Source organism: Cervus elaphus, chromosome 31, assembly GCF_910594005.1.
Source record: "Cervus elaphus chromosome 31, mCerEla1.1, whole genome shotgun sequence".
Lineage (NCBI taxonomy): Eukaryota > Metazoa > Chordata > Mammalia > Artiodactyla > Cervidae > Cervus > Cervus elaphus.
Genome location: NC_057845.1, coordinates 5,660,181 through 5,674,049, shown reverse-complemented (window position 1 = coordinate 5,674,049; position 13,869 = coordinate 5,660,181). Strand labels below are relative to the sequence as shown.

The 13,869-nt window shown below is 52.0% G+C and overlaps 1 protein-coding gene across 2 annotated transcripts in view; it reads left to right on the top strand.

Annotated features, from left to right (window-relative positions):
* HUNK (hormonally up-regulated Neu-associated kinase) overlaps positions 1 to 13,482 on the top strand; it is a 123,953-nt gene extending 110,471 nt beyond the window's left edge. The window contains exons 10-12 of one of the 2 annotated variants that reach the window (XR_006339131.1): positions 5,384 to 5,564; positions 10,196 to 12,491; positions 12,774 to 13,482. Coding sequence is in view for 1 of the 2 variants with exons in the window: in XM_043892856.1 (XP_043748791.1) it covers positions 5,384 to 5,564; positions 10,196 to 10,845 (831 nt within the window). In the remaining variant the exon portion in view is untranslated. Of the gene's footprint in view, positions 1 to 5,383; positions 5,565 to 10,195 lie in introns of both variants that reach the window. The other variant, XM_043892856.1, reaches the window with a different exon arrangement.
* The last annotated feature ends 387 nt before the right edge of the window (positions 13,483 to 13,869 follow it).

The following is a 13,869-nucleotide window of genomic DNA, read 5'->3' as shown; positions in this document are numbered from 1 at the left end:
GTTACAGCTCCAGTCACAAGGCTTCTGGAGGCAGAATTCCTTCTTTCTCAGAACACTTCAGTGTTCTCTCTCTTTTTAAAAAAATTAAATTTATTTTTAATAGAAGGATATTTGCTTTACACTATTGTGTCGGTTTCCGCCAAACATTACCATGAAGTCTTCTCTTAAACCCTTCAACTGGATTGCCCAAGACCCACCCAGACTGTGGAGGATAAGCTGCTTTACTCAAAAGCCTACGATTGAAATGTCCTTCTCATCTAACACAAGCCTTCACCACAAACTGTAGACTGGTGTTTGACCGGACACTGGGTGCCCTGGTCTAGGCAACTTGACACTTGAAAGTCTCCGTTGCCTGTGACCCTGAAGATTAGTGAATCCCTGCCCGGGGCTCCGGACTCTGCACACCCCTCATCCTGTCCTGAATTCAGACATGCAGAACCCTGTTGTAAGTGGATTTGTCAGAATCCCCTCAGATCAGATCAGCTTTCTCTGTGTGTGTGCTAAGTCACTCAGTCGTGTCCAACGCTTTGGCCCTATGAACTGTAGCCCGCCAGGCTTCTCTGTTCATGGGATTCTCCAGGTACTGGAGTGGGTTGCCATGCCCTCTTCCAGGGAATCTTCTCAACCCAGGGATCAAACCCATGTATGTCTCCTGCATTGGCAGGTGTGTTCTTTATCACTAGAGCCACCTGTATAGTTGACTTTTTAAAAATTCATCTTGCTATAACAATAAACTTGGCTGTGCATTTGTGTTTCTACCTATAAAGAAGTGGGGTTTAGAACAGTCCATGGCTTCCCGGTTCCTGGACCTTTTTATTCTCAATGCATTTGTTTGTTTCTTATGGCAGACTCAGGCCTCTGTGGCTTTTCCTTACGTTATGGGCCTGGGCTTGTGCTCAGTCGCTAAGGCGTGTCTGACTCTTTGCAACCCCTTTGTCTGTGGGGATTCTCCAGGCGAGAATACTGGAGTGGGTTGCCACGTCCTCCTCCAGGTTAGGATCTTCCTGACCCAGGGATCGAACCCGCATCTCCTATGTCCCCTGCATTGGCAGGCGGATTCTTTACTACTGGACCACCAGGGAAGTCCAGGTCTGCACACTCAGGGCATCCAGTTTTTTTGAAAAACGTCCACGCACATGTGTGGTGGTTGGAAAATGGTTTAAAGAGAAGAAGAGGCTGTTTTGTGTGGGGTTTGCTAGCATCTGGGGCCTCTGGTTTCCTCTTGGATCCACCTTGGAGGGTATGGACTGAGCATGAGGGGGCAGAGAAGACCCTTGAAGCTTCAGCTCCACCACCCGCCTTTAGGCACATGCGGTTGAGGGGCACACTGCCCACCCATGAGAATCAGAGGTAAACCGAAGAGGCCTGCAGGCAGCCAGCGTTGCTGGGTGGGGTGTGCGGGAGTGGGTGCAGGCAAGGGGGAACATAATTAGTCCTTCTGAAGATATGTTTCTGTTACATAAGGCAATTTAGCATCCTTCTCCCTGGGAAATCTCTTTTGGAGAAAATAGGCCATGCAAATGAAAATGGTAGAATTGGAAAATCGGTTGCATTTATGAACCTCTGCTTGGAAGACATGAAGATGGCTGCTTGTAAACAAGTCAGTTTCCTGGGGACTGGTGACCTGTCCACTGGGACAGATCCAGGGTGTTGTCCCCCACCCCCAAGGAGCAGATGGGTGGTAAACTCTTGGCATCTCCCTAGAAACCAGTCACTATGAGGTCATCTGTTCTTTCAGGCTGAGAAGAATGCTCTGAGGGTGGGGGGAGCGGATGGGGGCAGTTTGGAGGAAGTACCATGGTGCAAAAGATTGAAAGCAGGAGGAGAAGGGGGCGAGAGGAGGAGATGGTTGGATGGCATGACTGACTCAGTGGACACGAGTTTGAGCGAGCTCCGGGAGATGTTGAAGGACACGGAAGCCTGGCGTGCTGCCGTCCATGGGGTCACAAAGAGCTGGACACAGCTGAGCGACTGAGCAACAACACCAGGGTGCAGGATCGACAGGGGGATGTGAGCAAGGTTCCCCAGACCCTTTAGTCCTAAATCCGTGTCCTCTTTCTCCTGTCCCCATTGTGGGCTTCCTTGTTGTTATTGTCAGTAGCTTAGTTGTGTCTGATTCTTTGTGACCCCATGAACTGTAGCACAGTTTTTTGTCCTTCACTATCTCCCAGAGTTTGCTCAGACTCATATCCATTGAGTTGATGGTGCCATCCAACCATCTCATCCTCTGTTGTCCGCTTCTCCTGCCTTCCATCTCTCCCAGCATCAGGGGCTTGTCCAATGAGTCAGCTCTGCTCATTGCCAAAGATCCCTTTGTGGGTTGCAGGAGAAATTTCTAGAGCCAACCTTGATCTCGTCCTACAGAGAACTCTCATACCTTGGACACACTTTGGTTCATGAGCTCTGTCTGGGTGGTGATACTGGCCCCCCTGAAAGTTTGCATCTTGATCCTTTATCTTTGAGAAGCCACAGAGAGTTAAAAAGGAGCTGAGATGAACCCAGGAGGCTGCCCGCAGGAGCCCTCTGAGAGTAGGAAATGCAGGGTAGCCCAAAGGAAGATATACTCATGTTTCTAAAAAAAATCCTTCCAAGGGGCAGTGTTGGGGTTGTGGTGGTGGGAGGTGGGGGGGTGGCGGAGCAAACTCCAGTTTTATTTTTTTCTTCCAAATACTGTTTTACAGTGTATCACAAAAGTGCATCTGATTTCTTTTTTCCTGTTTAAGGTGTTATCAGATAGAACTGATGAGTTTGCTCATAAAAACATATATAAAAAATGGAGCCAGACTTTGGGACAGGCTGTTTGTTGCCTGGGGAGAGGCTGGAAATGGTGAAAGCTCACTCTTCTTTGCTGCGGAGCAGAGGGCCTGTTGGTGTTTGATAGAAAGGGGGAAAGGGAGGCGGTGGAGAACTGTGCTTGGCCTTGGTGTGGAGCGGATGCCCCCCTCCGCCCTGCCCTTTGTAGCATCTTGCTCGTGGTCTCATCTGTAGCATCCTGGATGCCCTGGACTACAGTGTGGTCCCTGCCTTTCTCTCTGCCGCCAGAACAAGCCTGGCCCTGCCCCAGCTTCCAGAGGGCAGTGTGGAGTCAAAGGTTAAGAACACACCGACGTTCAGGGAAGGCTGCAAAAATCTGAGTTGCTGTCAGGCTCCTGGGTGAATTCTTTTTTAAAAAATGAAAGTATAGTTGATTTACAGCGTTGGGCCCATCTCTGCTGTACGGCCAAGTGACTCAGTTATACATGTGTACACATCCCTGTTACTGACTATTCTTCTCCATTGTGGTTTATCACAGGATATTGAATATAGTTCCCTGTGCTCAACGATAGGACCTTGTTGTTCATCCATTCTAAACCTAACAGTTTGCATCTACCAATCCCCAAGTCCCACTCCATCCCTCCGCCGCCCCCCCTCCCCTTGGTGACCTCAAGTCTGTTCTCTGTGAGTCTCTGTTTCACAGATAGGTTCATTTGTGCCCTGTTTTAGGTTGCACATATAAGTGATATCCTGTGGTAGTTGTCTTTCTCCTTCTGACTTGCTTCACTTAGGTTGATAATCGCTAGCTGTATCTGTGTTGCTGCAAATGGTGTTCTTTTCACAGCTGTGTAGCATTCCATTGTACGTGTGTGTGACCACATCTTCTTTATCCATTCACCTGTCGACAGACGTTTACATTGTTTCCAGGTCTAGGCGGTTGTGAATAGTGCTGTTGTGAACATAGGGGTGCATGTATCTTTTTGAATTATCTGGGTATATTTAGCTACTGCAGGCACCTCTGGAAGAGGGGATAACAGGATTTGCCTCATCATGGGTCATGCTCTTAGCATAGTGTCTGGCGTTACAAACATCCTCAGTAAAGGTGGTGGTGGCTGATGAGACGTTGGGGAAGGTGTTTGCAGGAGCTCCACCTCTGCTTTCTTCCTGCCTCATCCGTCCATGGGGACGAGCCACCTCAGCCAAGGTCTGGGCTCCCAGCAGCTCCTGTCCTGAGGTGACACTCAAGGCCGGGATGGGTGCCCCCCTACTTCCCATTTCTTTCCTGCCATCTTTCCCACTCAAAACCTGGACATAATGAACCCCAATCCAGAAAGACTTTGAAAATCCTTGTTAGAAAGGGCTACCCAAGTGCAAGGGGATGTTTCCTTGAGAAGCTTTTCAACAGCATCCATGAAAAATAGATGAGCTCTCTTGAATTGCAAATGTTCGTAAGGTTTAAGGCAAAAAATGTGAAAATTGGTCTCTCCCCACCCCACCCCCCACTCCTGGTGAGGTCAGGGATTCAGTTGTCTATGTTTAACAATAAACATCAAACACAGTCTTTAGGGCCAGAAAAAAGCTGCTTCCTTGTGGCATCACCCTTCCCAGAAGCTTGAACCCAATTAATTTTAATTCAGTTCCGTTTCCACTGGCTTTTTTGTTTTTGTTTTTGTTTTTAATATTTCACTAACTATTTAATAAGCTTTCTCTCCATGCCTGGCTTCATGCCAGAGGCTGTGGGGTTGAAGATGTATAAAACAGTCAAATTCACTCCCATCAGAGGGATTATAATTGAGTTCAATCAGGGCAATACGTGACAGCACAAATGGCTGATTTGTGCCAATTTAAGTACATAAGAGCCCACGTGAGCTTCCCAGGTGGCTCAGTGGTAAAGAGTCTGCCTGCGGTGCAGGAGACACGGGTTCGATTCCTGGGTCAGGAAGATCCCCTGGATGAGGAAATGGCAACCCACTTCTGTATTCCTCCCTGGAAAATTCCATGGCCAGAGGAGCCTGGCGGGCTACAATCCATAGGGTCACAAAGAGTCAGACATAACCGAGTGACTGAGCACGCGAGAGAGACACGGCTTAGTGACTAAACAAGAAGAGCCCACGTGAGCAGAGGAAGGCGGGTCAGAAATTAACCCAGGCAGGCTCAGGGCTCCACGGGTTGGTCGTCCACCTCCTTGGCTTCACTGAACACATAAACACTGAGGTTATGATGGAGCACTTTTTGCCTCTGCAAATCCGCTACTTGGGCAGACTCTCAGGACTCTGCTGTAGCTAAGATGGGAGGTTACCAGGAGTCCTCATAGGCTTTACCTCGGTTTGTTCAGCTTGTTCTAGGAAAATGGACCACCCAGGGATATCCGTGCCCTTGTTGGAACATGTCAGAACAGCACACTGCAGGAAGCTGGGGACCACGAAGCCCACTTGTGGCCCAGGGAGCAGGCCGTGGCTTCCCGGGGCATCCTCTGGGTCTGGGCGCTTCCCTTGTTCACCACGCAGCTGGGAGCCTGATGCTTTAGGAAACCGAGGCTCCTTAATTCCACTGTGATAGCTCTTCAGAGGGGGTCCTGCTGTGCATTCTTATGTGCCTCTGAATACCCATGTTTGCTTCTCATTGGAAGGATAAAAAGCCCAAAGAACAAGAAAAAAGAGGGGATTTTCTTCATCGACCGTTTTCCAAGAAGCTGGACAAGAACCTGCCGTCGCACAAACAGCCGTCGGCCTCGCTCATCACGCAGATTCAGAGCACCAGGGCCCTGCTCAAGGACCGCAAGGCCTCCAAGCCTGGCTTCCCCGACAAAGGTGGGTCAGCGTGGGGGACTCTCGGGGCCTCATGTTCAGCTGCGTGGCTGCTGTGTATCCCATGCTGGTGTCTGTGTGGGCCCCTGTGACAGACACGACTCCTGTGCCATGGGAAAGCAGAATTCATGCTTTAGAGGCAACGAGAGAACAAGCAAGGTCCTGACTGCCTGGTGTGGTCCACCCGTGTGGGCGGGGTTTGAGAGACCAGAGGTGGAGTGGGTGCAGAAATCAGGGTGTAAAGTATTGCAGGTGTAGAGGCTGGGATGCAGGAGCTTGTGGGTGCAGAAATCAGGGTGTAAAGTATTGCAGGAGTAGAGACTGGGGTGCAGGAGCAGAGATGGGGTGCAGAAGCCGAGATTGGGGTTCAGGAGCAGAAATGGGGTGCAGGAGTAGAGATGGGGTGCAGAAGCCGAGACTGGGGTTCAGGAGCAGAAATGGGGTGCAGGAGTATAGATGGGATGCAGGAACAGATTGGGGTGCAGGAGTAGAGATGGGGTACAGGAATAGAGATGGGGTACAGGAGCAGAGATTGGGAGGGATGATTTTGCAGATGTCAAAGAAGCAGACGTCAAGGTGGATGGTACTATGGGAGCAGAGATTGGGGTGCATGGTTTTGTGGGAGAGCAGATACCAGGGTGCATGGCATTGTGGGAGTAGAAACTGGAGTGCTTGGTATTTTATTGAGGTAGCTGAGATTTGGGTGCATAGTATCATGGAACCAGGCATTGGTGTTCAGTTTTGGGGGGCAGAGATCAGGGTTCAGGAGCAGGGATGGGGCATGCTCTTGTGAAAGCCTTCCCCAAAAAGTGCACCCTGAGAGGCAGTGACATGTGATCCACAGGGTCTGGGCTCTGGGTGGAGGCAGGGTGCTTAAACCCAGCTCTGAGGCTGGTGGTGGCCCAAGTTCCTCACCCTCTGAGGATCTTTATTGATTCCCTTCCCTGTGAAAGGAAACCTATCTGTCAGAGCTATTGGGTGGATCCAGTGAGATAAGGGCTCCCCTGATAGCTCAGATGGTAAAGAATTGGCCTGCCAATGCAAGAGATCCAGGTTTGATCCCTACGTCAGGAAGATTCCCTGGAGGAGGAACTGGCAACCCACTCAAGTATTCTTGCCTAGAGAATTCCATGGACAGAAGAGCCTGGCGGGCTACAGTCCATGGGGTCGCAAAGAGCTGGACACGACTGAGCGATTTACACTTTCACTTTTCACTTCAATGAGAAACACGTGTGGGCTTTCCCTCATTCATCATCCAGCACATGAGGTAACTGATGGATATGGGTCTCCTCCTCTGGAGCAGGCATCCAGGGATACGGAAAGGAGACTTAACACACCCTGAGGGCCTGGAGGGGACACGGAGCCTAGGAGTGGGTGTCCTGAAGCCACCTGTGGAGTAGAGGCCGGTGCTCCTTCCAGAGGGGATGGGAGAGGTGGTGGTGTCCAGCCTTCGATCCCTTTGCTTTAACTATGAAGAAACTAAGGTTCCAGGAGGGCTCCGGCTGTCTGACATTAACCAGCAGGAAAGCAGTTTGTTGTTGTCCAGTCACAATATCATCTCTGACTCTGCGACTCCATGGACCGCAGCACGCCAGACTTCCCTGTCCTTCGCCATCTCCCGGAGTTTACTCAAACTCCTGTCAACTGGGCCAGCGATGCCATCCAACCATCTCATCCTGTCGTCCCCTTCTCCTCTTGCCTTCAATCTTGCCCAGCAGCAGGGTCTTTTCCAGTGACTCAGTTCATCACATCAGGTGGCCAGAGCGTTGGAGCTTCAGTTTTAGCATCAATTCTTCCAATGAATATTCAGGGTTAACTTCCTTTAGGATTGACTGATTTGATCTCCCTGTAGTCCAAGGGACTCTCAAGAGTCTTCTCCAGCATCACAGTTCAAAAGCATCAATTCTTTGGTCCTCAGCTTTCTTTATAGTACAACTCTCACATCCACACATGACAACTGGAAAAACCATAGCCTTGACTAGACGGACCTTTGTTGGCAAAGTGCTGGGGACATTCAAAACAGTAGCATGGGTCTTTCTGACTCTAAGAGGGACCAGCTGTCACCCAGGGAAGAGCAGATCTACTTGGTTCCATTTCATTCTGCAGGCGTCAGGAAGGCAGGGGCCCCACTGCAGAGACTGTGCTTGTCCCTCCTCGGGAGACCTTCCTTTCTGGCTTTGAAACCAGCAGTGAATCCGGGCCCTCGACAATGGCATCCTGTGGGTTCCCCGAAGGAAGGTCTGCATATTTGGGGTTAACTTTGTAGCGGGCTTTCCTGGTGGCTCAGATGGTAAAGCGTCTGCCTACAATTCGGGAGACCCAGGATCGATCCCTGGGTCAGGAAGATCCCCTGGAGAAGGACATGGCAACCCACTCCAGTATTCTTGCCTGGAAAATTCCATGGACGGAGGAGCCTGGGAAAATTCCATGGACGGAGGAGCCAGTCCATGGGGTCGCAAAGAGTCGGACACGACTGAGCAACTTCATTCACTTAGGTAGCTGCAGAGGTCGAGTCTGTTCCTTGGTACTTTCCTGGGTCAACTGTCGTCTGTTCCTCTGCATTTTGCCTTTGTCCTGGGACTTGGGAGTCTGTTGCCGAGGAGCGCGGAGGAGCCTGTGTTAACTGTTCACACTGACCACTCACGGTGTGGCGGGCACTGCTTCAGCTCTTAACTCAGCCGGTGAGATCGTTCTCACCCCCATTTCTAGAGGTGAGGAATAGCACAGAGAGATGTCCAAAGTCAGGGAGCTGGTAAGTGATGGAGTCCAGATTTCCAGCCCAGCAGCCTGGCTCTAGAGCTCTCTCTGCTGACCAGGGTAGCTGACTCCCTCCCAGGAAGAACGGGGTAAGGAGGAGCCAGCCCACATGCCCAAGACTCGGGGGTGACTCTGCCCTTCTCGCTGGGGACCATGCAGGGCCCAGGTCTCTGCCCCGGGGCTGAATCTGGGGTGGGGTAAGGAGGGTGCTTGTGGGAGGGATCCTGCCAGGATTTACACCTCTAGGCAAACAGAGGAAGCAGAAGGGGGTGGGGGGAGAAGCCGGGCTACAAGATTAGGGCACACAGCCATCTCAGGGAAGGGCAGGGGCTCACGTGCCAGCTGGAACGCTGGAGACGTTAGCCGTCAATGAAATTTCCCTTCTCTCTGCCCATGAATCTCAGGCATCTGTGCTGGCCCCAGGAGGAGATTTATTTGGGGAATCTGTGTATATATTTATGTAAGGGGAAGAGGATTCCCAGTGCCCTTGGCTGTCGCCGAAATCGCTCCCAGTGGCAACAGCTCGTTCCTGCCTCCGGACTCCAACAGGGCTGTCAGGTGTGATGGTAGGAGCAGCAACCAAGTCAGGCCTTGATCCATGTGGACCTGGCTTCACTTCCCTCAGCGCCAAATGCCGGGGGTTTTCCCTTTCTTCTCTGCCAAAGGCTGCAAACCTGGATTCTAGCCTGTGCCAGCTTGAGATGGAAGCCACGGGAGTTGGCTGGTTGCCTGAAATATATAGATGAAGAGTATTTCACCCCCGTTCAGGATTGGGTGAGGCTCCGGGGAGACCAGAAGTCATGAGAGAGTCTTTAAAAGGGAGGAAATTCTGGGGCTTCCCTGGTGGCTCAGTGGTAAAGTATCCGCCTGCCAGCGCGGGAGCCACAGGTTTGATCCCTGATCTGGAAAGATCCCACATGCCGAGGAGCAAGTTAGCCCATGCACCACAACTGTTGAACCTGTGCGCTAGAGCCCTTGAGCTGCAGCTGCTGAAGTCCACACACACTGGAGCCCATGCTCTGCATCAAGGGAGGCCGCCAAAATGAGAAGCCTGCACACCGCACCTAGAGAGCAGCCCCCGCACAGCAATGAAGCCTCGGCACAGCCGAAAATAATGAATAAATAAAAATTTTAAAAGGGATGGAAATTTTGACCCATGCTCCAGCACAGAGGAACCTGGAGAACACTGTACTCAGTGAAACAAGCCAGTTATGAAAGGACAAATACTGTAGATTCCACCTTACATGAGGGAGCTAGAGTAGTCAGATGTATAGACCAGTTGCCCCTGACAACCACTAGCAGATCTGCAAGTGAAGAGTTCTATTTCACAGCCGTGTGAATGTCCTTAACTGCACTGTACACTTAAAAGAGGTTAAGTAATAAATACATAAACAGTTTAAAATTTATGTTATGTAATTTTCACCATAATTTTTTTTTTAAAGTTACGAAAAAACCTTCCTTCTGGTTTTGATGATCTGAGGACCAAACTTGCAAGTCCTCAGTGAGTTGGGATCCACATGCTTCCGGCAGCTTTGTGGTCATCCTGTTGAGCCGCAGACCTTTTCATTCAGAGGCTCTTGGGCGGGGTCCAGAGTTTTAAACAACCGAAAGGAGAGCAGAAGTTAAGCTGGTGCCATGAGGCAAGTCAGAACCCAGGAGGCCTCCTGTCACCAGCCTTCTGTCCCCTCCACTCCAGGAAGACCGTCCAGTTCCCCGTGGGGAGAGTGGGAAGCCATGAGCTCCTTGGTCCCATCTGACCTCCCTGGGCACCTCCCACCCCATCTCGGTGAAACTGGAGGTCCGAGTGCATGGGAACAGGGTTGTGGGCGCTGACTGTGTGGCCGTCTTCATCTTTCCTTTTCTTTCTCGATGTGCAGATTCCTTCGGCTGCCGCAATATTTTTCGCAAAACCTCGGACTCCAATTGTGTGGCCTCCTCCTCCATGGAGTTCATCCCCGTGCCACCCCCCAGGACCCCCAGGATCGTGAAGAAACCGGAGCCCCCTCAGCAGGGGCCTGGGGGCACCAGCCTCCCCGTCAAGGAAGACCCCCTGCTGCTGGATATGGTGCGCTCCTTCGAGTCCGTGGATCGCGACGGCCAGACGGAACTGCTCTCCCCGTCCCATCACTACAGGATTCTGAACTCCCCTGGGGGTCTGGCTCGCTGTGAGCGGACACTCTCGCCCATTCTGCTGCCCGGAAGCCCGTCGCCTCTCCAAACGCCTTTGCACCCCACTCTGGTCTCCTTTGCTCACGAAGATAAGAACAGCCCACCCAAAGAGGAGGGCATGTGCTCCCCAGCCCCGGGGCCCGGTAACGGCCCCGCGCAACCCCTGGGGAGCCCCAACTGTGTCAAGAGCCGAGGCAGGTTCCCCATGATGGGCATCGGACAGATGCTGAGGAAACGGCATCAGAGCCTGCAGCCCCCTGCAGACAGGCCCCTGGAGGCCAGCGTGCCCCCGCTGCAGCCCCTGGCCCCCTCAAGCCTCTCCTTTGACTTGGCTGATGGGGTCAAAGGCCAGTGCTAACCTGTGCCGGCGAAGGGGATCCGGGTGTTTCTAAGGAAAGCAGTGCAAATCCGTCAGGGTGCGGAGACTCTCACGCCTCTCCTGGAGCACCCTTCACAGCCTCACCTCCTCCTGACACTTGCTGTCCCTACAGCTGAAGCCCACAGACCCAGAGCCTGTATGGCCTGGTCTCATGTAGGGTCCCCACTGGAGACTCCCAGGAGGGTTGGCTGTCCATGCGGCCGACTCCGTCACCCATGGCCTCCTTCCTCCCGCCTGCTCACTGGCCCTCCACCCCCCTCCCTCAGCCGGGCTGCAGGGAGAACCCTGCACTGGCCTCTGGCCTGCCCAGACGATACGCCCTTTGAGCTGTTTCTGCACTGTGTGCTGTGTGTGCCTCTAGTGGGCTGGTCTCATATCAGCAGTCACGTGGCATTGGAAGCACAGCATGGTTCACCCAGGCCACGGTTTCCCCGCCTTTGATAGAGGGAACTCCCTGAAGGGTGGCAAGAGCTGGTCAGCAGAGGGCCCAGCTTCAGGAACCCCTGGGGAAGATGGGCAGGAAGCTTAGAAACCAGCATCACCCACTCCGATCGGGTCCAAGACTGATCCCCACAGTGGGGTCCCCAGTGAATGGAAAGGACCAATGTGGGACACTCATTTGCCAAGCAGGGTCTTGATGGAATTTTTTTTCACTTGGTTGAAACTTGCTAACAGTTGAATTATTAGTATCTTCTCCAAAGGTGATTGTTCTTTATGTGATGTCGTTAAATCGATCAACATGATTTTTAGAAACCCGGGTGATGAGATGGGAAGTGATTTCACCAAACTCCTGTTCTCACAAGAGGATGAGCATGGAGCCCATCAAGGCTTGCCCAGGTGATGTTTTTAGTGGCGCTGGCCCGTGGTGGCCTGCAGGAGGGGATGTGATCCTAGCTGGCCACCTGTCCTTCCCATCAGATCAGCAGAGCCCAGATCCTTCTGGAAGGTGCAGAGCATAGTTACAGTCAGTTATTTAGAAAGAGAAGACAGGTAAGGTTGAATATGGACATGCCCGGAAGGCACCATTAGCTCTGTGCATTGCAGTGTTCCAGCTGCTAAGGAAACAACTGTGGAACAGAGCTCAGCCAGTTTGCCATGAGCAGTGAAAGGCTCGTGTGGAGGGACTCACGTTCAAAATACAGTACTGTATCTTCTTTGAGGAAAGCAGTGTTCCTCAAACAAGGCTTTGAATCTGTGGTCGGTTTTCACACCTTTTGCCAAGGATGGAACCAAAGATGCACCTCTGGGTCTGTGTCCGTGCCGTCCCTGTGTATGTGTTTTGTGGACCCCACTGTTGTCTGACTGTGTCTAGTTTGGAGCCTGCCAGGAGCTGTCTCCACTGGGGCCGGGGCCCTGGCCCTTGGTGGGGACCACTCGGCCATGAACAGAATTGGCAAAAGAAGAATCGGCACAGGTTGGATGCAGGTCAGCTCACAGACAGGTTCCACTGTGGCTTGGCGTCTTCAACTGCTGGCTGGTGCGGGCGTGACCAGAAACCGCTGCTGGGGCCACCCCAGGGCTAGTCCTCCCGGCCCACTGATCCGAAGGAAGTCCATGACCCTGGAGCCTTGCAAAGCCCGCCTTCACTTCCGCCAGCAGCCAGCCTGTGCCAGAGAGCGGTGAGGGTGGGTCTTCCTTTCTTCTCGTTCCGCACTGGTGACCTCCTTCTGCCCCAGGTGTCCCTGAGTGAGTGAAGAGGGGGGGACACCTGGCCGTGCCCAGCTCTGGCTGATCTTCACGAGACCCGGGGCGGCTGCTCCCCTCGCCTTGTTGGGGATCGCCCCAGCCCTGGGGCTTGTTGGGAGGAGGTCAGACTCCCCACTGTGGGTGGCACTCATTTGGATGGCTCCAGACCAGGTTCTGGAACTTTCCATTGAAAAATAGAGCTTTTTTAATTTTTTAAGCAGAGGGAAGAAAAGCAGCAGCTGAGAAGTCCCTCTCTCCATTTGACACGGAGTGCTGGGTTTTTGATCGGTGAAGAAGCCTCTTTGAAGATGGTTTCCAGTTGCAAGTGTGGCTCCGCAGGCTTGCAGGCTGCTTGCCCGCCAACTTGGTCTAAGCTCTTATGTCTCTCTCTTGTGTTTTACTGGCCTCGAGACCATGAGTGTTTCTGCCTCGCTGTGTTTGCCTGCTGGGGCGTGTTCTCTGATCCTGGCACGCTTCCAGAACAGCTGACTGTGTCACCACTGGCAGCTTGAACTGTGAACTCAGGTTTATTCCAAGCCCAGTGAGAGGTGAGGGGGTCAGTGAGGAAGGGGAGAACCCGTGTTTTGCGTGTGTGAGGACCTGACAAATCTATGGGATTGAGTGAGAGGAGAAATGTTGAGTTCTTTATTATTTTATTATATTTATATGGAGACCTTGAGTATCCCTTTGGTAAGTATAGAGCGTGTTTTGTCTCTTGGACCCATGGCTGTCTCCTGTTAGTCTGCACCCGTGAGCTTGGCCAGCCTGTGTGCGGTTACTGCCGGAAGTGACGACTATCATCGTGTGATATCCGGAAGCCAGGGTGGCTTTGGTTGTACGGTTTGGTCATAAGTAAGGACTGTATTTATGTCACCTTTATGAAATATATGTACTTTTATAACGACTGTGAAATACACTTTTCCCTCACTATGACTGCTTCGTTTATTGACTGGTACGTCTGAAAACTAAGAGTGTGTTTGAAAAGAGGGGTGTCGGCTTCTAAGTAAGGTTCTTGGCCCGGCAACAGACAGAATACAAAAGGGGACCGTGGTGCGGGCATTCAGGGCATTTTCGGCTTTGCCTCATTGCCACAGGGGTGCCTGCAGACTTCTGTCTGCCTGATGTACTGCAAATGGCTGTTCAAGGTGAATCAACTATTTTTTTTTTTGGAGGGGAAGAGTTCAGGTTTTTCCTTGTGAGAGTGTAAAAGTGTTAGTCACTCAGTCGTGTCCGACTCTTTGTGACCCCATAGACTGTAGCCCACCAGGCTCCTCTGTGCATGGAATACTCCAAGCAAGAATACTGGAGAGGGTTGCC